Consider the following 21,197-nt stretch of genomic DNA (forward strand, 5'->3'; position numbering starts at 1 on the left):
ATTTCACTTGTCATTAATCGATCTATTAGCCATATTTTATGAGTCATTATTAATCAACACCGTCTTGCACACTTCTATAGTTAATGACTCACATTCCGGGTCTTAAGGACCACGTACATCTCCTGTTGATCCCCAATACGAGCTCATGTAGCTCTTCCTCCATTAACATACTGAATAATGAGTTTAAGTAATTTTCCGGGTCTTAGGGCCCCACATACCCACAATACATTTTCGGGTGCTCATGACTCCGTACATCCGATTCAAGTTCCAAGTATCAAGACCTCGTATGCCAATTACAACTCATTTGTAGTAACAAGCAAATATACCCAGATCAAATGTGCATATGGAGCCCCGTGTAAAGACCAAAACTCTAAACCGACCATGGAAACTATAAACTCTGTTCAGATCAAAACACTCATGGTTACACCATATTTGTATCAGTACAAACCCACATGCCAAAATAACATGAACTAAATACGGAGTACGAAATAACCAAAACAAACAAAGTGACCAAAATATGGACTTATACACATAAAAATATAGTACTCCGTAAAACTCCCCAAAGTAATATCTGTCAAATCTTTAATTAGGGTTCACACAATTATGTGGGTCAATATTTGCGTAAAACAATCAAAAATTCGTCTCAAATGGCCAAATATTAGAGAGAGAGAGACACAAAATGATAAAGAGAGAGCAGGGAGGAGAGGACGCCAGAGAGAGGAGAGCGCAGAGAACGCTAGAGAGTGGTTGTTAGAGAGAGAGCGAAAGGGAGACGTTGAATGGTAAAATTAGGACTTCAATGTGATATATATGTAGGGATAGAATTGCAAACTAACATAGCTTTACCATGTCTTGATGAATAATTTTTCTTGTGTCATTAGAGTAGTGATTTGGAGGGTGCAGACCATGAGGTGATGAATAAAACTGGTTTTCACTACCTGCCCGTAATTTTCCCATAAGAATTTGCCAAGGAAAAAAAAAAAAAAAAGCTATAGACATCTCTCAACCATCGCACGCATCAACCTTCTCTCTCTCTCTCTCTCTCTCGAGCGCGCTCAAGCAATACGGAAAAACATCGTGAACTCACAGCAAGCGATTGATGAAAGAACCAGAAGTGGATCTACAAGAGAGATCTAACGTATGTCAGTGAAATGGTTAAGGACAGAGCCTTTTCTCACCCAAGAACCTCAACGGCAGCAAATAAGTTCCTCCCAAGAAAACCCTCTTCCTCCTCAATCGCACTCTACATTATCTCTCTCTTTGCCTTTTCAATCTTCGTGTTTAACTACTACAGTAAAGACATTTTGGAAGATGAACAAAAACATCCTCTGCTAGAAGAGTCTCAATCTTTGCAGGTGTGCTATTGGTTCATTTGCTTTACATATACCGTTTCCAGTAATTTTGAGATCAGGGTTCTATTTTTTTTTCCGGTTGTTTCTTGAGATTTGCAGGTTTGTTTTTGTTTGCGCTGTTGTATGTGTTGATGGGTAGCTTTTGATTTGGTTTTCTGGGGGTTTCGTGATCGGAAAATGTTTCTTGTTGGTTATTAGGAGAGAATTGGTTTCGCTTATATATGGTAATTGGTAGTTTTCTTTAGATTCCTATGTGTACTGGTTTTAGATCATGGTTCAAATCCTTGGCGACTCTGTAGTTTGGGGCTGCTTCTGGAAGTGGTTAGTCTCTGAATATGTTAGGAAATTGTGTGCAGGTTCACGCGTATATTCATTAGCATTCCTGTTTTTTGTAAAATTGTGAAGAGAGGGGATACTTAGGAGTGACAGATTATCGACAACCTTGGTGTTGAGGAAAATAATAATTGTAAGTGGCTGAGTGTCTGAAACGGGATTTAAAGAAAAAGAATAATATGGGCTATATCGAATATGGATCGAGCTTACTTGATAGTACCAGTAGACATTAGACCAGCTCTTGTTACGCATAAATTTTTATGTGCTCAGTGGATTGAACGCTTTACCAATCTCATTCATGCTTTCCTGACTACCGATATCAGAGATAAAGAAAGGGGTTCTTTGTTGGTGCCCTCTCCGCCGGCCTTTGACAGACTTATAGATAAGTAAGTACGCGGACACCTTGGATGCAGTTTTTTCTGCTGTGTCTGGTTGTATAGGGATTTGGGACCTTCTTCTAAGAGTTGGAAAGCCAAAGAAGTGTATGATCCCGTGAATTGGAAATTCGTGGATGACAAGTGTCGATGAATGGCATCAGTAATGATTGGTCAGTGTTTAGTTTCAAGGCTAGGGTGGGACACAAACTCTGCTTGTTTTTGTTGAACTGCCAAAGGCCGCTAGTAACTTTCTAACAACCCTGTTGAACAGTAGCTATCAGAGGATTTATTTAAAGGCACTATAGGTTTGTTTTCTGAGAGGGAACCATTTTGGGGTGTATTTTGTTCAACATGCCTTTGATCCTTCAACAAGTTTATAGTCTGAACTCTAGCAGGTTTCGTATTCGTACCCCGTACAAAGTGTTCAGTCCAGATAGAATGTAGTTTTGCATTGCTGCTTTCGGAGGTTCTAGGGTTTCAAAGTCAGATAGATAAAGAGTACGGTGCTTGTTGGGGCTTAAGGATGGCATGCGCTGAAGTAATTATTTGGTGCATAGGCTGATATGGGCTTGGGAAATCAAATAGAAGGGCTATCATGGGCCTAAGGTTGTTTTAAGGCTCTGCTTTAAAGCTTTTATGGGCCGTAAAGACACATGCTGGGGCCGAGCTAGACTTTGTTATTTACATTTAGTCTGATAATTTGTACTGTGATTAGTTGAGGTGAATTTAGCATTGAGTTATTTTCAACTAGTTATGAACTTACAATAAAATAATACCAGAACAAAAATATGTATTTCTCATAAATATACTTGGCTGTTGTAGATATATAAAAATCCTTTTATTCTTTGTGTACCCACACGTCCATGTCCTAATTTATTGAAAATTGTCTTCTTAGCTTGTTTCAGCGTGTCATGTTGTGTTGTGTCTGTGTCCTCCTCCAATATACTCGTCCTCTCAAAAGACATGTCAAGAAACCTCTGATCTAAGAAACACGGATGTGGTCACAAAACGTGGGCACGATCACGATGACCATGAAAAATGGCTTTCTTTTTAAAAAAACTAGGACACAAACAGGAACCCAGACAAGACCTAGTTGCGTTATTTTTTTAGAAACTAGGGACACAGACACAGACATGATGAACATAGAGAAGATATATTGTTATATCTTATGAATTGATAGGCTAATTACAGAATTTATTTCTATCGAATTTGGGATAGCAAACACAAATGGTTTTTTGTTATGGAAATGTATAAAACAACAATGTTGGAGAACTATGAAGCACCGACACCTTTAGAAGTTGACGTATTGTAGTGTCGGACACGGGGACACGTGTCCCATAATTTAATTTAAATTTTTGAGGGGGACACGGCTGAGGACATGGCAAGGTCAAAGTGCAATTTTTTTAAAAATGGGGGCCAAACTGTAATTTTTTTAAAATTTTGGGGTCAAATGGTAATTTTTCAAAATTTTCAGGGGTCAAACTATAATTTTTCAATAGGGTAGTATTGAACGTATGGATGTCTTGTTTTGTTTGAATGATATTGGAACTATGGATTTTTCCTTTTGTTCACATTTTGCCATTTAAACTTGGAAAAAAATTGAAAAAAATATAAAAAAATAAATAAATAAATATACACGTGGTGTGCCACCCACCGTGTCCGTGTCCGTGTCCCCATTTTTTTAGAATATCTGTGTCCCCGTGTCCGTGTTTGTGCATCATAGTTGGAGAACTAAGCATCACATGGAAATTTTGACTTGAAACCTATTTTTTGAAATTACATTCTAACTTGCTAATGTGTTCCTGATGTGTCCTTACTCCTTAGTGTGTGTGCATCCGACCAAAAGCCAGATACTAAAATAATTGACACATTTTCATATTTGAGCATGTTCGGAGTGTGTCGGACACATGATGCCAATAGACGTTTTCCTTTATCTTAGCCTCTCTTGTCAAAATATCTCTGACCTAGTCGTTATATGTAAAAATGCTCCCTGTACTTATTTAGTGAAGTAACCTGCTTGCGGTGGTTGTGGAAATTCCATCCTACACGAACATTTCAGAATAGAAATAACTGCATTGTTATCTTTTAAATATATTCAAAAGCAGTCCTATTTTCTATAAAAAACCAATTCAGAATAAAGAACTTTGATATTGATGACAAATTATTGTAAAATTTGAGAAGACGGATGAGAGGAGAGAGACAGGGTTGGGATAAGGAGAAATACGATGAAGAAGAGAGAAACAGAAACAGAAACAGAGAAAGAAGAAGAAAGAGAAACAAAAAAGCAGAGAATATTAGTTTTAAATTGTTGAATGCTTGTCTGAGCATGTCGGAAACGTGTCTGACTCAAACAACTAACTAAATACTCAGACACCTATTTTCACGTGTCCGAGCGGGTCTGAGTCCCAAACGTATTAGACACAGAGGCTAGGAGAGGTATCCGTGTTTAGATGCACGGCATACGGAACAAAGATACTGGCATGGCCATAGAATGACCAAAAGAGATTGAAACTAGCTAGGCCCCTTGGTGCCTATATTTTTCCAATGCGGCTTTGTGGTGGTTTTGACATGGCAAATTACGTGATAAATGATTATCATCAAGGTGTATTTTTGCGACAAGGACTTATCTACGATCTACGTTTATCATGTAGGAATATTGTGTGACTATACCATCCATTATGAATCTCTTGTGAACAACTTCAGGATTTATCGATCTCTTGGATTTGTATATGAAACTTGTTGGCTTGTTGCATATTTGCACTTTAGGGTTTATTAGGAAAATTAATCTTGAACCATTCCTTGTTTCTCGTTTAACAAGTCCTCACAAAGCTCTTCCACCTTCGTTGTTCTTTCGTTATCTAGTCTAGGCTTTATTATTTCATGTCATTAGCAAACTATCTCTCAAGTGATTAAAAGCTTGTATATTTACATAGGTATGGAATACAAATGAACCAATTTGCAAAGCATGCACACAAATGCAAAAAGAAAAAAAAAACAGAGTCAAGAAAATACTCCCTCCATCCCAATTTGCTTGCCCCTTTTGGGGAAGCGTGTTTTTATGGGTCGGATGATGGAAAATATAATTGGTATTGACTTTCTCAATTTGCCTCTACTTTATGCTTTGGCATGACACTTAATGTAGAAAAGAAAGGGTGAAAGTAATGTTGCACAACTTTTTATGTTGACTTTTCAAAATGGACATTCATTATGGGACATCCATAAAAGGAAAGAAGGACCATCAATTTGGAATGGAGGGAGTATTAAATAAGTGAAGTTGTGAACAGAGTATGTTTACTTTTGTTCAATGCTGAATTTTATCTCTCACGGTTAGTTGCTGGACCTTAGCATACTGCTTTGATAACCTACAATGTGATCCAGGGTTTGTTCACTTCCCTACCTTTATTAACTCCTCTGAAATGATCTTAACCCCTATGTTTTTGTATTGATGAGATAGTCGTTCACCCCTGAGCATTTTACATGCTTTCCTCGTGAAATAGATTGTGCCAAAGTTTTCAACCTATGTGCTCGATCATGAGCTCTTATTGCTATTTACCTGCTACCCTTTTGTTACCATATAAATTTCGTTTATCAAATACGGACGACCTTTAGCAGAAACATTCTTCTGCACATGTTTATTTGTTTTGGTTAGATAATTGCGGTATTTTCCTCAATAATGAGGTCCCCATGCGTCAATTTTGCAGCTGCCACGTGAAATGCTTTGGGGAGCACTTGATGACTACGGTTTACGCCCATGTGTCGAGCCTACTGCTAAGTATAAAGGTCCATCTCATCATCTTTTCTCTGACGTATTTTTTCTGGGGTTCTTTCCTTAGTTACATGAAGCGGGAGCGGGGAAGGGGACGGGGGAGCGGATGATCACAGAAGTGTGGGAGCGCCATTGGGAGCGGTTAGGAAAAATTATTAAAATTATAAATATATTTTGGAATTTTATATTGTTAAATGTCAATATAAAAATATTATTCTACCACATAAAATATTACTATTAAAATTATAAGTTTCTAGTTATATTTCAACATTTTTATTGTAGCACATGATTACACAATAGAGCTCTTGTGCATATTAAGTAGGCGTAAAAGTTAAGGGCATTAATATGACTCTAGAAGGTTAATATCAGATGTGCTCACTAACAAGTTCAAAACAACTTTAAAGGTACCAATTGCAACTTGAATCGTAAGTCTCTCAACCGTTTTTTGGGTGTAAGTTCCGGTATAGGTAAGGAACGAGTTCCCGTTGTCATTGGGACGGGTTTCTTGGAGTTTCCTTCGACGGGAACGCGGAAACGCGTTTCCGTCGAAGAAACGTAGGCATAGTTGAAGGTTCCTGCAACTAAGGTTCTTTCTTGTTCTTGTGACTCTTTGGAGTTACATCTCTGCTACTTTTTTTGGGAGCAGAAGTTACTGTGCATTCTTCAAGGGCACGCCGTACCTTGTTTTTGAGTTCTTAGTTCATCTTTATCTTCATCTTGTTGTTTTCTGGGCAATGTGTGAGCACATACCCATATCTAACTATTTGATTGTAGATTTTTTTATTATTATGCTCGAAAGATTCTCTCTCTCTCTCTCTAAACTTGTTTTACAGTCTCAGCAACACAAGCACGGGATCGCTATTTGACTGTAAGGAGTAATGGGGGACTGAATCAGATGCGCACTGGTGTAAGCAATGACCTTTTTTTTTTTAATCCTTTAAGCGTGTTATGTAATCTATGTTTATTCCTCTGTGGCTAGAAGAATGTGCAGTTTCACATGCTGCAGCTTGCAGTAGTTTAGCAACCTGATGTTTTTAAGGAAGCTCACCAGCTTATCTTAAGTAAACCCAGCAGGGTTTTATACACTCCATGTTCTATTTTTCCTTTTTCTTCGTCAATTCTCTTGGGATTTTATGATGCATTGTTGCAAGATGTGGGATATTCCTTGTTTACGTCCTTATAAAAATAGTTTGATGCCCTTTAATTGTTGTTCTTTGACCGTGAAACTAAGATTATAAATGGTATCCCTACATTTAGGGTCAAGGATGAGTGAATAAGCACAAGTAATCAAAATTTTGTTTAGCTGTTTCAATAATGATGTACTCAAACTTGGAAGGAAAAAGAAAAAAGAATGATGGACGAACTTGGACATTGTAATTAATAATCACAAGAGTTATCTACTCCATAATTGAAGTAGTTTTTATTTTTATTTTGGGAAGAATTAATAAACAGAACACTTAGAAAAGATGAAGAGTTGAGATTTGCACCCATCTTTGCATCAGAGTTATGCATTGTAGACTGAGGGGAAATGGGATTTTGCCATTTAATTTAAATTAAAAGACTAGCTGACCGACGTATATGGCAGCTTATAAGCATGGCCCTTGGAATGGAAACAAGAACAATGGTAGCCTGGTAGGCAACCACAGTTTTAGTTCAAAGCCAACCACATTACTTTGGGTCAACAAGATAATTTTACTTCCTGATCGGTGGGATCCTTTCTATTGATATGTGGAATTCAAGTGGCACTTTAAAGTTTTACCAAATACTACCCTAGAATCTAAACATGCAAGATCTCCAAAAATAAATAAATAAAAGAATACTTGTCATGAATGACCCTGAAAATTCTGCTGCGACCAATTCAGTGGGTAGACCAAAAACCCAAGGGACGGTGAAGGCTTACATGGTTTTCTGTTTTTTGCTTCTGCCTTGCCGGAAGAAATCGTTGGGGATTTTTTTTCAATGTTCACAACGCTTAGTTTGGGGAAAGGAGGGAGGCAGGGCTTGCTTGGCAGCAATGGGCGTGGAGTGCTGAGAGTGTAGGCAAATGAAGAGTCCTGTTCATTAATCGGGATATTGGGCCAGGAAGGGTGTCATAAGATTCATAACTGAGGGGATTTATGGGAATGGGGTGCATGATTCAAAATTCAATAGTATGTCCCTTAATGAAGTTAAAGTTAACTCTTTGATAGCAGGCCAGGGAGGTTTAGGGCTTAAAGCTGTAGTGTAAATTTTGAGGAAATTGGGACTCTTGCTGTTAAAAGCTTTGTGTTAATTGAGGATCCGTTTCAGTAAGGAAAGAGGTTTAGGTTTCTTGATTAGATAGCCGTATTTATCTTGAGCACTTTTATTCATACGGACATACACTACTTTTAGCTTCTCACTCTCATGTGTCTTATAGCCTCACTCTCTCTCTTGTCTTATGGCCTCTCAGCGGGGCAATGTGTGTGGCCACAAGTGAAATGTGAATGTCTTTGCTCTTTATTTTTTATTCCAAGGTCTTGTGAGTTTTGAGAAGAAATGGGTGAACATTGCCCCTAATCATTTTCGGGACAGCATTCTTGGGTACAATTTAACATAGTGATAAAATCCAAGGGTTTATTGAAAAGCCAAGACTATTGGCATGGAGGACAAAATTGATTACTAATAGGCCCCTAATGTGTGGCTAGACTCTCCTTCATAAGCAGGCCAAACACGTACTAGTATATCGATCTGATTGGTTAGCACTAGGTTTTTAACAAATAATTACTAATCACTAACTCATCTCATTTGTTAGTATTGTGGTTTGTTTGGCTTTTGATACGGTTAGGTGTGGTCTGTTCCAGGATATGCAAAATAATAGTATTCAGAAAGCTTCAAATGACCATTTCTCAATGTCAACTGAGTTCAAAAACTGATCAGCATGATGGTAAACCCTTTCAATAGGCTGCTATGGCAAGTAGAAATTTAAATTGCCCCGTTTCAAAATTAATTCTGACAAGAACCAGACCCTGTGAATAGCTCCCGCCTAGAGGAATATGTTGCTTAACCAAGCACGGCAACTTGCTCGCCGTTTTATTAGCAGATTTTACCTTGTTTGATTGAGCCGTGAAATTAACGCAAGTGTTTATTTTATTTGTTCTCATTCAAAATTTCAGGTTTAGCATGTATTGTGTGGCATATGTTATTGGATGCATATTGTTGTTTGTGAATGAACACACTTTTTAAGCTTAGTTCTCGCGTTCACCTTAGCAAGTCTATTAGCAAGCAAAACAGTGTCATGCCACTAACAGGACCTGATTTACTATTTTCCTTTGTTTGTGGAACCCCACTTACCCTTGATGTACTCACAGATATCCGATATGGTGGCTGTGGCACGCATAATGAATGCAACCTTAGTAATTCCTCAATTGGATAAGCGCTCATTTTGGCAAGATTCAAGGTAACCTCAAGCTAAGCCACTGTTACTTCGTCTCTCTCTCTCTCTCTCACACACACACACACACACAAACAAACACATACACACATGCACGCACACAGTCTTCTTCATTTCTCTTTTTTTTGGAAGGCAATTTTTTTCATTAATCCTTGAGATTGTTACAAAGATTAAAAGGACAAGGGATGATGACATCAAATCCTAAGCACAGCTAAGAATTATCTTTTGCCCACCCGAGACCCAAACCCTAGGTTAGCAATAAACCAACCCAGGAACACCCATTGGGGCATAGCCCCATAAACACCCATGGAGTCTAAAACCTATATCTAAACATTCAGCTCAAATACGGGCCAAGCCCAGCCCAAAAGGACCAAGTCTGGCCCGAAACACCCAAAAACCCTCTTCCGCCGCAGTCTTCTTCATTTCTAATGTTCAGGTTTTCTCTGTGCTTATGTCTACTTGCACTTTGTAACTGGAATTTATTTGCAGTACCTTTTCAGATGTGTTCAATGAGCACCATTTCATCACAAGCTTACAAAGAGATGTGAGGATTGTGAAAGAACTTCCCAAGGAATTAGAATCTGCTCCTCGAGCCAGGAAGCACTTCTCTTCTTGGTCTGGTATGAGCTACTATGAAGAAATGACACATTTGTGGAAGGACTATCAGGTACAAATTTTCCATGATGTACTTCATCTGCCGAGGATCATATGGTTGGGAGATTTCCCGGCCTAACTATTCTCTACACTGTCCTCACGAAATCATTTTCTTCTAGAATGGAGTCATTACTTCTTAGTTCTTCCCAATTCAACCTGCTCCCCCTCCCTGTGATGTGTATCTACAGGCATAAAAAAAGCAAGGAAAAATAACTAGATATGTGAAAAAGAGAAAAGCATTCAACGGATTGTTTGTTTGGATATAAACACAATATGCCAGATAGGTGTTCCAGCCAAGTGTTTCCTTGGGAAATACTCTCATTATTTTGCTCTCATTTTTTTTTGTCTTTAGTTGAGTTCTTGTATATGATTGACCAACACTGTAGCAGTCTGGCATGTGCTTGCACAAGCAGTTACAAATCTGTGCCATTATGCTAATGTGGGTACTTTATACTATCAGATGTGCATTAGTGTAAAAGCATATATATAGTGAAGCTACATGTTTATAAGTGTGTATTGGCTAATCTTTTGAGTGTGGTTTGTATGTATAGGCATGCATGCATGGGTTAAGTGCATCTGTGTTTTCGCGCACAGAACATGTACTTGTTATTTTTTCATTTTTTTTTTTTTTGAATCCAAGTATCCTTATTCCGTAAAAGACTAAATGGGCAAAATCTTTTAATACATTTTCACGTTTTGGAAGCTACAACATGTTGCAAAAAGATGCGACTCAAACCAACACAGAAAAGCCTTTTTCCACCTGAAACGTTATTCTATAAACAATGCAGAACCGTCCAAACCCAAGGAAAGAATTGGAGAACCGCCCCAATCAGGGCAGAGGTGGGGCCGGGTAAATCGCCATCCCTAGTCTGTAAATGTTTTATGGTCGACTGAACATTGGGAACTGGTGAGTTTGTGACGTATTTTGTGGAAAATATTTTAGTTTAAGCAAACAAAGGTAATCCAAACCTTTGTGCACACATAACTAAATGGTTCATGTAACTGCTAACTCATTCGAATTTGTTATTCTTGCAACACAGCATAATGCTTTGGGAAAATAAATTAGACTTATGCCACATTTTACCCAGAAAACAGTAACTTATGGTTTTCCTTTTTCTTTGTTATTCTATTTGGTTTTCTATTTGTGCTTGCTTGATGGTTTGTTATAAGAAAATTAATGACTTTCTGAGCAAGCATGTATGTTATCTTTATTTTCTCCAATGAGTAAAGTAAAATATAGCAATCAAAATTAGGGCCTTTTTTTTTTGGATAGCTGAAAACACCAATTGAGCCACAGAAGAGGGATAACAGTTTCTGTGTGAATAGATTTAGCTTTTAAGCTTCAGGGGTCGCTTATCAAATCAAATTCTACAGGTGATTCATGTCGCAAAATCAGATTCTAGACTTGCAAACAACGAGCTACCTCTTGATATTCAGCGGTTGAGATGTCGGGCACTCTATAATGCTCTCCGTTTCTTTCCTCCTATTGAGAATCTAGGGAAGGTTAGAACTATTGTCTCTCTGCTATTGGTTTTGAATACATAGTTATCCACTGTTAAAATCTTAATTGGGTATATAGTCTCAGTGACAATAAGACGAACTTTCCAGAATTCTGAATGCTCCTCAAGTATATTGTCATGTATGTTTGGACTTTCTTTATCAACAATGGCTGTAAATGATTGCAACTCTGCCATTCATAGTTTCGGATAGTTATTCCCTCGACATGGATGGTTAAGTTCTTTGAGAATACCACAGATGTATAAAATGTAGTTGGAGGCTTAGAGCAGGATGAAAGATCGCAGTTTGTTATTGCTTTCCTATGAATGCGTTTAAGAGGCCTCCTACGGGGATTCCTGTTAACTTAGGTTCTGAGAATACATGACGGTGACACCACAGAGGCTGGTGGAGCGGCTGAGATCACATGCTGGGAGATACATTGCTCTTCATCTGAGATACGAAAAAGACATGTTATCTTTCACTGGCTGCACTTCTGGTCTTACTGATGCAGAATCTGAAGAGCTGACAATAATGAGGTAACAATTTAGGACATTGATATTCTTGCAAATGTGCTTTCATACATCCATACATGTCTAGGCTGTACAGTGAGGCATGGCAAAACTCCCTGCCTCTGCCTTGGATATAGTTCTGTAGCTCCTTAAGACAATCACTTGTTCCTAGGAGCTAGATCAGTGAGTTTCACCTTGTATTTCTACTCTGGATCTCCACAGTTCTTTTTTGTTGGATGTCCTATATCTTCAAAAATAGGAGATTAGGGTTTTTTTTTTTGAAACGGCAAAATCTTATTAAGAAACTTGATAGGGGTACGTCAAATGGGGGGAGAGGGCGATCCAACCAAAGGTTGGACAAGCACCTATTGGGCTGAGACCCAAAACACCCGTGGGGCCAAGCCCGAACACCAATGGGCCTAAAATGCCCAGATTAGACATTAAGAACAGATAAAACTAAGGGCCTAACTGCCCAAATTTGACAATAAAGCTCAAAAACAAACTGGCCCGGCCCAGACCAAACTCCCCGAAACCCTGTACGTTTCAAATCACCACTGCCGCCGCAGCCCCAAATTGCCGACCACCACCCTTGCAAACCAAACACCACCATCAGCACCTGCCCAGGCCGAGAAGCCATTACCACCAGATGGAATTTAATTTAATCCTAATTATCAAATTTAAAATTAAAATGTTGGGTACTTTGAGCATCTTTTGAGGTACTCAGGAAATGGCATATTCAATGCTTTCAATGAACATTCCTGGCAAATTTTTTTTTCTTCCGAATTTGATGAACTGAATTGAATTTATCAATTATTTTTCTTTCTTTTCGCAAATTCTTTTCTTAGGGAGACCACAAGCCATTGGAAGATGAAGAAGATAAATTCAACAGAACAAAGACTAGGAGGCTTTTGTCCACTAACTCCCAAGGAGGTGGGGATATTTCTGCAAGCTCTTGGTTATGCTCCATCAACAATAATTTATATTGCTGCTGGTGAAATTTATGGTGGCAACACGCACTTATCAGAGCTCACATCTCTCTTCCCAAATGTCGTTTTCAAGGTTCTTTCATTTTGTTTTCATTAATTTTGATGTTATTTGCATTGGCAAATAAGTTTGATGATGCTATGCTGCCATTTTGTATGGCTATGAATTGGGTGTCTTGATTGATGGCAGGAAATGATTGCAACTCAAGAAGAGTTGAAAGCATTTTCAAATCATGCATCGCAAAATGCAGCACTTGATTATATCATCTCGGTAGAGAGCGATATATTCATTCCGTCATATTCGGGTAACATGGCAAGAGCTGTTGAGGGGCACCGTAGATTCTTGGGCCACCGGAAGACAATCACTCCAAACAGGTGTTACTGTGTTTAATTTATAAAATAATGCGTTCATTAGCTTGTTTTCATTTATTAATAAAATGGAAAGAACAAAGGGCTAGCTGCGGATCAAAAAAAAAAAAAAGGGGCTAGCTGTGTTGACAAATCTAACTTTTAAAAATAATTTCTTGTAGTTTTAGGGAAAACATGACAGAATTTTTCCAAATCAACAATTTTTGTTTCCACCATTTCATATCAGCTTGGTAAATGAGTACACGAAAAAAAAAAGGGGGGGGGGGGGTGGTTGGGGGGGGTGGGGGGGTGGGTTTGCCACTGTCGGTCTGGATGCAAGGCCGGCCCTGGGCATAAACCCACCGAGTGGCTGTTTGGGCTCCCCAAAAAACAAGGCCGGCAATTGGGTGTAAATTGCACAACTTATCAAATAGCAAACAAGTACTTGTATTCACTGGCCTATCGCCTGGGCTTAGCGGCAAGTTAATTTGGCCCAATCCATTTCATCTATGGTTTGAGTCAGATACCAACCCAACTAAGCCTTAAGTCCTAACCAATTGGAGTCGGCTACCAAAATCCTTTTCCCCCATAATATTTTTTCCATTGCAAGTGTTTTTGGTACTTTTTCTGGTGCATGCGTTTTCTAATGTCCAGTTCCTAGTAGTGAAGTCTATTTGCTTCTAGGCTCTTTCCCTCGGCTTACTTTTCTTTCAATGAATACATATAGATTTTTGGTCAATTTTTAGAGTTTTGTATTGGTCTTTAATAAAAGAATTGCGAAGTAGAAACAAAAATTATATTTGAAAAACATTTGTGTGGGCAAAAATGAAACTAAAAAAGTATAAAACTCTATTTTTGGCGTAGTTTACTTTAGTTGCTTTTTGACAAATATGATCTATATCTTGTCAGTCTTTTAATTTTTCACTTACGACAAACTAGAAGTGAACGATTTTGCCAAAAATATAATATAGCTAGTACTAAATACGAAATAGCCTATTGCAAAATACTTTTCCAAAATAGAGTCTAAATGGTTAACTATAATTTATCTAATATTGCAGTTTAGAAGACTTCTTAACTTAATGATTGCTATTTGTTTTATTAAGATATCAGTTCGAATCACATTGCAAGCATTCTTTTTTCATGACAGCAGTATAAATGTTACCCTAAAGTTTTCGGTAATCTTTTTATGGAAAAGTTTAATACCAAGATGTTTCAAACTTGCAATTATGAAAAGTTTAATACCAAGACGTTTCGAACTTGCATTTCATTTTTTTCGTAAAAATATAGAAGAGCCCAATTTTATGAGCTCACCTTTGAGCCCCTGAAATCTCAAGTCCGGCCCTGTCTAGATGGCACATGCTACAGCACAAACTTTCGTGGTACCTACTTCATTCTTCTGGATTTTCTTCTTCCAATCTCTCGCTCACAAGCCTCGTTTGCAGGAAGGGCCTTGTTGAAATATTTGATAAGCTGGAAACCGCACAGCTTGAAAGATCATCCTTGTCAAATCTTGTGATGAAATTGCACAAGAACAGGTATTCAGTTGCAACATCCATTGTTCCTTCTTTGACGTAAAGAAATAACCAAGAGAATAAACATATCTGACATTTTGTATGATAAGTTGGAGTCCTTCCGTTGATTTTGTACAGCAACCAAACATTCTTGCAAATCTTGTTATATTATCTTGTCAAATAACCTCCAAGTAATTAACAGACATTGAAATGAGCTTATTTTGGAAAGCTTCCATGTGGATCTTTTCTAAAACTAGTAGAAAACTGCAACAGGAAACAGCAATGGACTGCTTTTTCCAGGAAAAACTTGAACGATTCAATCTTCATAAAGAATCAAAGTGACTAATAAACAAATCAGATCGCCTTAAATAGCATGGAGGACTGGAGTGTTTGATGTGACTTTTATAAGATGTATTTAACAGGCAAGGCGCTCCAAGGAAAAGAGGAGGTCCCCTCCCAGGAATCAAAGGCAGGGCGCGGTTCAGGACTGAAGAATCCTTTTATCAAAATCCATACCCAGAATGCATTTGCCGTTCAAGAAGTAAAACATTACGATGACAAAGCCACAGAATAAGCCTGCAGTTCAAAATTGCTAAATTTTTTTTCCTTCTCTTTTTTATTGCATATATATTCTGTATTTTTGGAAAATACGGATATTTTGTGCATGAAATTGTTGGGTTTCCATGTTATGGCAAGTCTTTGGTTTCGAGTAGTAAATCACCAGAAGCACTTGTATGTTGTTGCATGTAACGGCAGCACACACAGGCGATGTGCCTCGATCACATTTTTGTGGAGATGAAGGAACATGCTAAGGAAGAGATGATAAGGCAGCAGTGAGAAGGTAAATTTTTTCCTTTTGTTACATTTTGATTTGCTTGTTATTTCTCCGTAAATCCATGATCTAGGAAATAGCTTAATAGATCTTTAGAGACGGAGGATTCAGAGTGAAAGGTTACGATCCTCCAGAAGTTGATTTTGTTTGTTAAAAATCATGGGCACTCGTGATCAAGTTCATTTCGTTCGAGGAAAAGTTTCCTGGACCTCCAATTTAAGGCCTTTTTATTTTGTTTCATATATCCATCTCTCCCTCTCACGTGCTTATTGAATGGCTTGAGGAAAGGAATGCCTTTGGGAAGCGCCGAGCACGTGAAATCTCCGCTCAACAATAGCCATTAATCTTGATTATGGAGATGGCTACGCTTTCAATCACGGGCGAAAGTCAGTAATGAAAGTGCAAAACAAGTTGATGGGAGCTATATTTACAAAATATTTATTTGTATTGTACAAGGGGGTTTCTAGAGAGAAATTCTGCAAGCACTTGTAAAAAGAATCACTTGGGGCCTAGTTTCGTTTGATTTTTTTTGAGGGGGGGTCATCTTTGGCGCGTCTCTTAAAATTTAACAAGTGAGAAATAACTTTTCAAATCGACGCTCTCTTAAAAATGGGGTGTTGAAAATTTGGGCAAAAAATCAACATGTTTTCCCGGAACTGAACTGGTCGGATCATGAATTTGACCCCATATGGAGGAAGTATAGTCTGAATGACACGATCGTAGTACTGTAAAAGCAAAAGCAACCCAACAGCAGAGATCACTGTACACGCCGCATGTGCCATTGAATTTGTTGCATGTGGATTAGACGTGACTACATACGCCCAAATGTCATATACCTGAGTAGACGAGATTTTTTAGACACAGTTATTGTTGTATATCAACGTTGAGTTAAGTCAAGTTGAGCCGAGAAGGAAGGCAAGCCTGCGAGAATTTCAGTAGCTGTGAGATAAGACGAGAACAGTTGAGAACAAGCCAATCTAGATGATATATTCAACTTTCAGATTAGATTTAGACAATGTTTTGGCTATCTAATGCCAAACAGATGAGAAATAGACAGAGGAGGTGAGGAAAAGCGATATCAGACAAAATTTTGTGATTCTGGACGTTTCGGCTCGAGGTATTGGTGATCCAAGCCCAAAATGAATACGTTGACATGACAGGGAGAGATTTGACGAGATATGGGCCATACTAGACGATGTTGTTGCTTGTATTGAAGAAAATACGAAGAACCCACAAGGCTCAAGATAGACGAGATGTACCAAAATTGGATGACGAGATAGCGGATAAAAAGGGAATAGAGAAGATAAAGGATAAATAGGGGATAAAGTCTTCAACAATCAAGTTTAAGGGGAAAGCGGTTGAGCTTCTATATAGTTGTCTTTGTGTGTAATGTGAAGGTGTGGGGAGAGATGTGTGTGAGTGTGAGAGAGAAATAGGGAGAGAATCCAGATTGGGTTCTTGAGAGTTTTGAGAGGTTTGTAGTAAATCGTGTAGGGTTTCTGGCAGTAAACAAAAATTGTTGTGTGAATTTGTGACTCCTCTCCCACCCGACCCAAATTCTCCACCAACATATAGCTGCTGCATGTATGTACTACCAATAGTCAGTGATGGACACATAATTTGTGTATAGTAGAGGCCTAAAATTTTTACACTCCTATTATACTTGTAAATATATATTGCTAACTTGTGAGATCATGACTCCTCTCCCACCCAACTCTCCACCAACGCCAATAGTTAGTTGCAGACGCAGAATTTGTGTTACAGCAGAGGCCTAAATCACGCGTATTTTCGTATTATACTTGTGAGTATATATTGCTAACTTGTGAGGTCTGAAGAAGAGACGATATTGTGTGTATGTGCATAGTCACCCTTTAATTTTATGCACGCAACCTAAAAAGTGATTGATAACTTGAAATTTTGGGAATTTTTCTCCCACAAATGTAGAAATTTTAAGAAATCTTTTTCACTCAAGGGACTTGCAGGGGCAATTCCTAGAATTTTTCTTAATTAACCTGATAATTAGTACAATACGCAATAATATTTGGAGTTGTGCAGGGACCCGAGTCCCCCCTTGGGACCGCCCTTGCCAATAGCGGAGGACACTAGATTTGTATTCAACATGCAAGGTTCAAATCACGTATGTTTCTGCCGTAGTAATAAAAAAAAATTTAATCCATAATATATATTGCTATTAAGCTAGTTCTGAGAAAGAGACGAGATTGTGGATATTCGTAACCGCCATTTAATATTGTACGTACAACAAAAAAATGGTTTATAACTGGAAGTTTTAGCGGCTTTTTCACACATGCATATACGGCCTTTTCACACATATAGTAACTTTATGAACATTTCCCCCCTCCTCGAGTACGTACATCTTATAGAGCTTTTCCAAATTAACCTAAAAAACTAGTAATTAGCAGGAGTATTTGGAGTTGTGTAGGAGTCCGGACACCCCTTGTGTCTGACTATCACCAGGTGCTCCGGTTTCGTTAATGGGGTTGTCGCAAAAGAGTCGAATTTTCTCAGCTTGTTTTTATCTTTCTTTCTTTCTTTCTTTCTTTGGGGAAATGGGAAACTATTGAATAGCCAGCAATATACTGTATGTTTATTTGGTAAGTATAAATCGTTTTCTTTGGGGTGGTGGTTGGAGTTTCAACTACTATATATAAATGCGTATACCATTGGCTAAGAATAAGATTGTCAGTGTCAATACGTCCTTTTCTTTCCTTGTATTATTTCGCTAAACTCCATTTTACTTTGCCTAACTAGGCGTATCTATAGCCATACAACGTTTTCCTTTGAGCTCTCTTTCTTTCTTTAGCTTATTTTCAATTGTATTTGTTTGAGAATACATACATGGAAAAGACTACAATACATATCCATTATTTGGGTGTGTATCATATGCATCCCTCAAAATGTTATAAATTATAGAGAAAATTTTACGAATCGTATTGCTAAAATGTTACGAATCGTATAAAGGTTACGAGATATACCAAAATGTTATGAATCATAATGAAAATGTTACGAATCGTACTGCTGAAAAATTATGAATTCTAGGACAAAAGTTACGAAACACACTGAAATGTTATGAATGAAACATAAAATAGGTGCATATTGTACACCATTTTAAAGGGTGTGTATTGTAGACTTTCCCTACATTTATAGATAGAGACAAACAGTGGCGGAGCGACGAGTTAATGTTTGTGGGGTACCTTTTAAATATACTACTTCAACCAAAAAAAATTCGTAACAAGCAATGCCAAAGTAAAGAAAGAACGTTTGTGCTAAAAAAAAAAAAATCTAATACAATCACTGAGAAAGTTATCCGTTCTGCTAAGATCTTTATTTTTTAAGTATTTATTTTCTGTTTTACGAGACAAGTCATTCTCTCACAATACATCACATTTAATTAAAAAAAATAAAAATAAGTACTTATTTTAGTTAGTGAAATGAGGCTGTTATCAAAACAATTAGTGGATGAAGTATGAGAAAAATTCAATACACAATAACTAAAATGACAATATTTAGCAATCTTGATCCAACTACAAATAATAATTTTTTCCGAAACTTATTCCTAAACCTCCAAATTCGCTTTGCGTTGTTGATTCTATCGACAAATTATACAAGAAACAAGACTACTATCAAAATTGTAAATAAAAAATACAAAACCAAAAAAAAACAAAGAAATATAGTGGGGGCCTGAGCTTCCACTGGGCCCTTATTGCCTCCGTCACTAGAGACCGGGGGATAGCATGGATACTATAATTCCATCTGTGTGTGTATGCGTATACTCTCTTACAAAAGCATGTCAAGAAAAGAATCAACCAAATACAGTGTGATGAACTGGATTTTTTGTGCAAGGGTCTAAAGTTGAAGCTAGACCCGAAAGGGAAGGAGGTCAAGGTCTATGTCCTCCGGAACCTTACGCTGAGTCGGGAATTTGGGAAGGAGGTTCGCTATCCGCTTTGCGGTCTCCAGATACGATGCGAACTTTCCGATCACCCCAGAGTCTAGATCACATTTGTTGCCGCAGTCTTTCGCTTCATGATACTCGAGGTTTAATGCCAGCACCACACTGGCCATTGGCAGGCCATAGAAGTTGGTGTTGTGCTCGATTGCTTGTTGAGTCTCTCTCAGCGCCTTTTTCTTGAAACTCCACGCTCCGGTTTTCCAGTTCAAATGGTATAGTGGCAGGAACCTCTGGCCGTATACAGCTACGAATTCCAGTGCAGCTAAAATGAACTCGAATTCTTCGATGGCCATGTAGTAGGGGAAGCTGATTCTCGTCCATCCTGGCTTCACTGCATTGTAACCCTATCGAAATACGAAGAAAAATCAAGGTCACACAAAATAGGAAACTGGGATGTTTTCAATATTCATTGAGCCAACAAAATATAAGGTCAAGAAGTGTAGAAAAATCGAATTGTGAAACCGATCAATGTGCATAAAATGAGTTTGTGGCTCAAGTCCAGCTTACCATTTCAATAACATCCACACCTATTTTTTTTTTGGAGAACTTTGTGAATTTTTCCCACTTATCTTTCAAGACAAAAATGCAGGATTAAAAGTTGAACTGAAGCTGTTTTGAAAAACCACAAATCAAAACTCTTGGCCACAAAGTACGATTTTCATGCACTTGTGTATCTCAATTCTGTGTTTCATTTGCGATAAGTAGCCAACTCACCAACTTAATGGCGGATCTGAAGGCAAGTGATCGAGGCTCGTCAACATTCAACAAACTATGACCATAAGGTCCAGCACAAGCACAACCACCCCTAGCTTGGATTCCAAATAAGTCATTGAGTAGCTTTGCCACAAAAGGGCCATGGAGAGGCTTCTCTCTCTTGTTCCCGGTCTCACTCCACATATAAAGCCCTTTCACCTCTCCCCCACCGATGCTAGAACCCATCATCTCAGCTGAGGAAGAATACGTCGTGGTGTAAATAAGGAAAGACATAATTGGCTGTCGATCAGCCTTTGTGTTACCCAAGATCCGTATGTTTTGGTTTGGTAGTAGCCTTTCCATTGCTTTTTGTATGTAGTCGTGCTCTTGTTTCTCTATCACTTGATACCCAATGTATTCTTTCACCCAGAAGGCCAATGCTGCTCTGATTTTCTGGATGATTGGTGGAGTTCCGGCGTCTTCTCTTTCTTGTATGTTTTCTACATATAGTGTGTCCTGAATTTTCGTAGTATGACAGATTAGTCGTAGATTAGCGAAGTTTCGTTGGTGATTAAGATACAGGTTCATAGGTGACTAATACTATTGGGCAACATCAAATATTCGTTATGTACAGATTTGCCTACACAGTGTGGGAGATATTTTGCCAAACAAAGAGGAACTAAAAAGAAAACTAAAGTAGTTTAGGTTCTTCACCTCGCTACTTTAAATACTCTCTCTCTTTTTTATTTTTTATTTTTTTATATGCTATTATCGACCGAGTAGAGTGTACTTGATCATCTCTTCTTATCATTTTATGACCTTTTCTTCTTCCTTGGTAAACTGCTCTACGGATTTATGATTCAAATACAAATTAAAAAACTCTCTTCTTGTTTTCATCCGTATTTGACAAAACAAAAAGTCTAGTGCGTAGACTTTTTTGTGATTTAGACGTATTTGTGT

The 21,197-nt window shown here is 38.1% G+C and overlaps 2 protein-coding genes across 5 annotated transcripts in view; one reads left to right on the forward strand and one right to left on the reverse strand.

Moving 5' to 3' along the window:
- The window catches only part of LOC131303774 (uncharacterized), a 47,704-nt gene that overhangs the window by 20,122 nt on the left and 6,385 nt on the right, over positions 1–21,197 (reverse strand). Inside the window, exons 5-6 of one of the 2 annotated variants that reach the window (XM_058330770.1) lie at positions 20,259–20,753; positions 19,450–19,888 (exon numbers count right to left, since the gene is read on the reverse strand). In XM_058330770.1, the coding sequence (XP_058186753.1) occupies positions 19,451–19,888; positions 20,259–20,753 (933 nt within the window). In that variant the 3' untranslated portion in view covers position 19,450. Of the gene's footprint in view, positions 1–19,052; positions 19,889–20,258; positions 20,754–21,197 lie in introns of those variants that run through there. The other variant, XM_058330769.1, reaches the window with a different exon arrangement.
- On the forward strand, positions 1,004–15,812 carry LOC131303775 (O-fucosyltransferase 38). 3 transcript variants are annotated; one of them, XM_058330773.1, is made up of 12 exons: positions 1,004–1,355; positions 5,764–5,842; positions 6,668–6,735; positions 9,158–9,246; positions 9,730–9,907; positions 11,269–11,397; positions 11,791–11,927; positions 12,746–12,959; positions 13,074–13,258; positions 14,674–14,766; positions 15,499–15,583; positions 15,663–15,812. In XM_058330773.1, exons 1-11 carry the CDS (start codon positions 1,152–1,154, stop codon positions 15,539–15,541), a joined length of 1,419 nt encoding a protein of 472 aa, XP_058186756.1. In that variant the 5' UTR covers positions 1,004–1,151; the 3' UTR covers positions 15,542–15,583; positions 15,663–15,812. The 3 variants fall into 3 exon arrangements, with proteins under 3 accessions (XP_058186756.1, XP_058186755.1, XP_058186754.1); XM_058330772.1 differs by lacking the exon at positions 15,663–15,812 and having other exon boundaries at positions 15,499–15,606; XM_058330771.1 differs by lacking the exons at positions 15,499–15,583; positions 15,663–15,812 and adding an exon at positions 15,165–15,459.

This window comes from Rhododendron vialii, chromosome 10a, assembly GCF_030253575.1.
Source record: "Rhododendron vialii isolate Sample 1 chromosome 10a, ASM3025357v1".
Classification (NCBI taxonomy): Eukaryota; Viridiplantae; Streptophyta; class Magnoliopsida; order Ericales; family Ericaceae; genus Rhododendron; species Rhododendron vialii.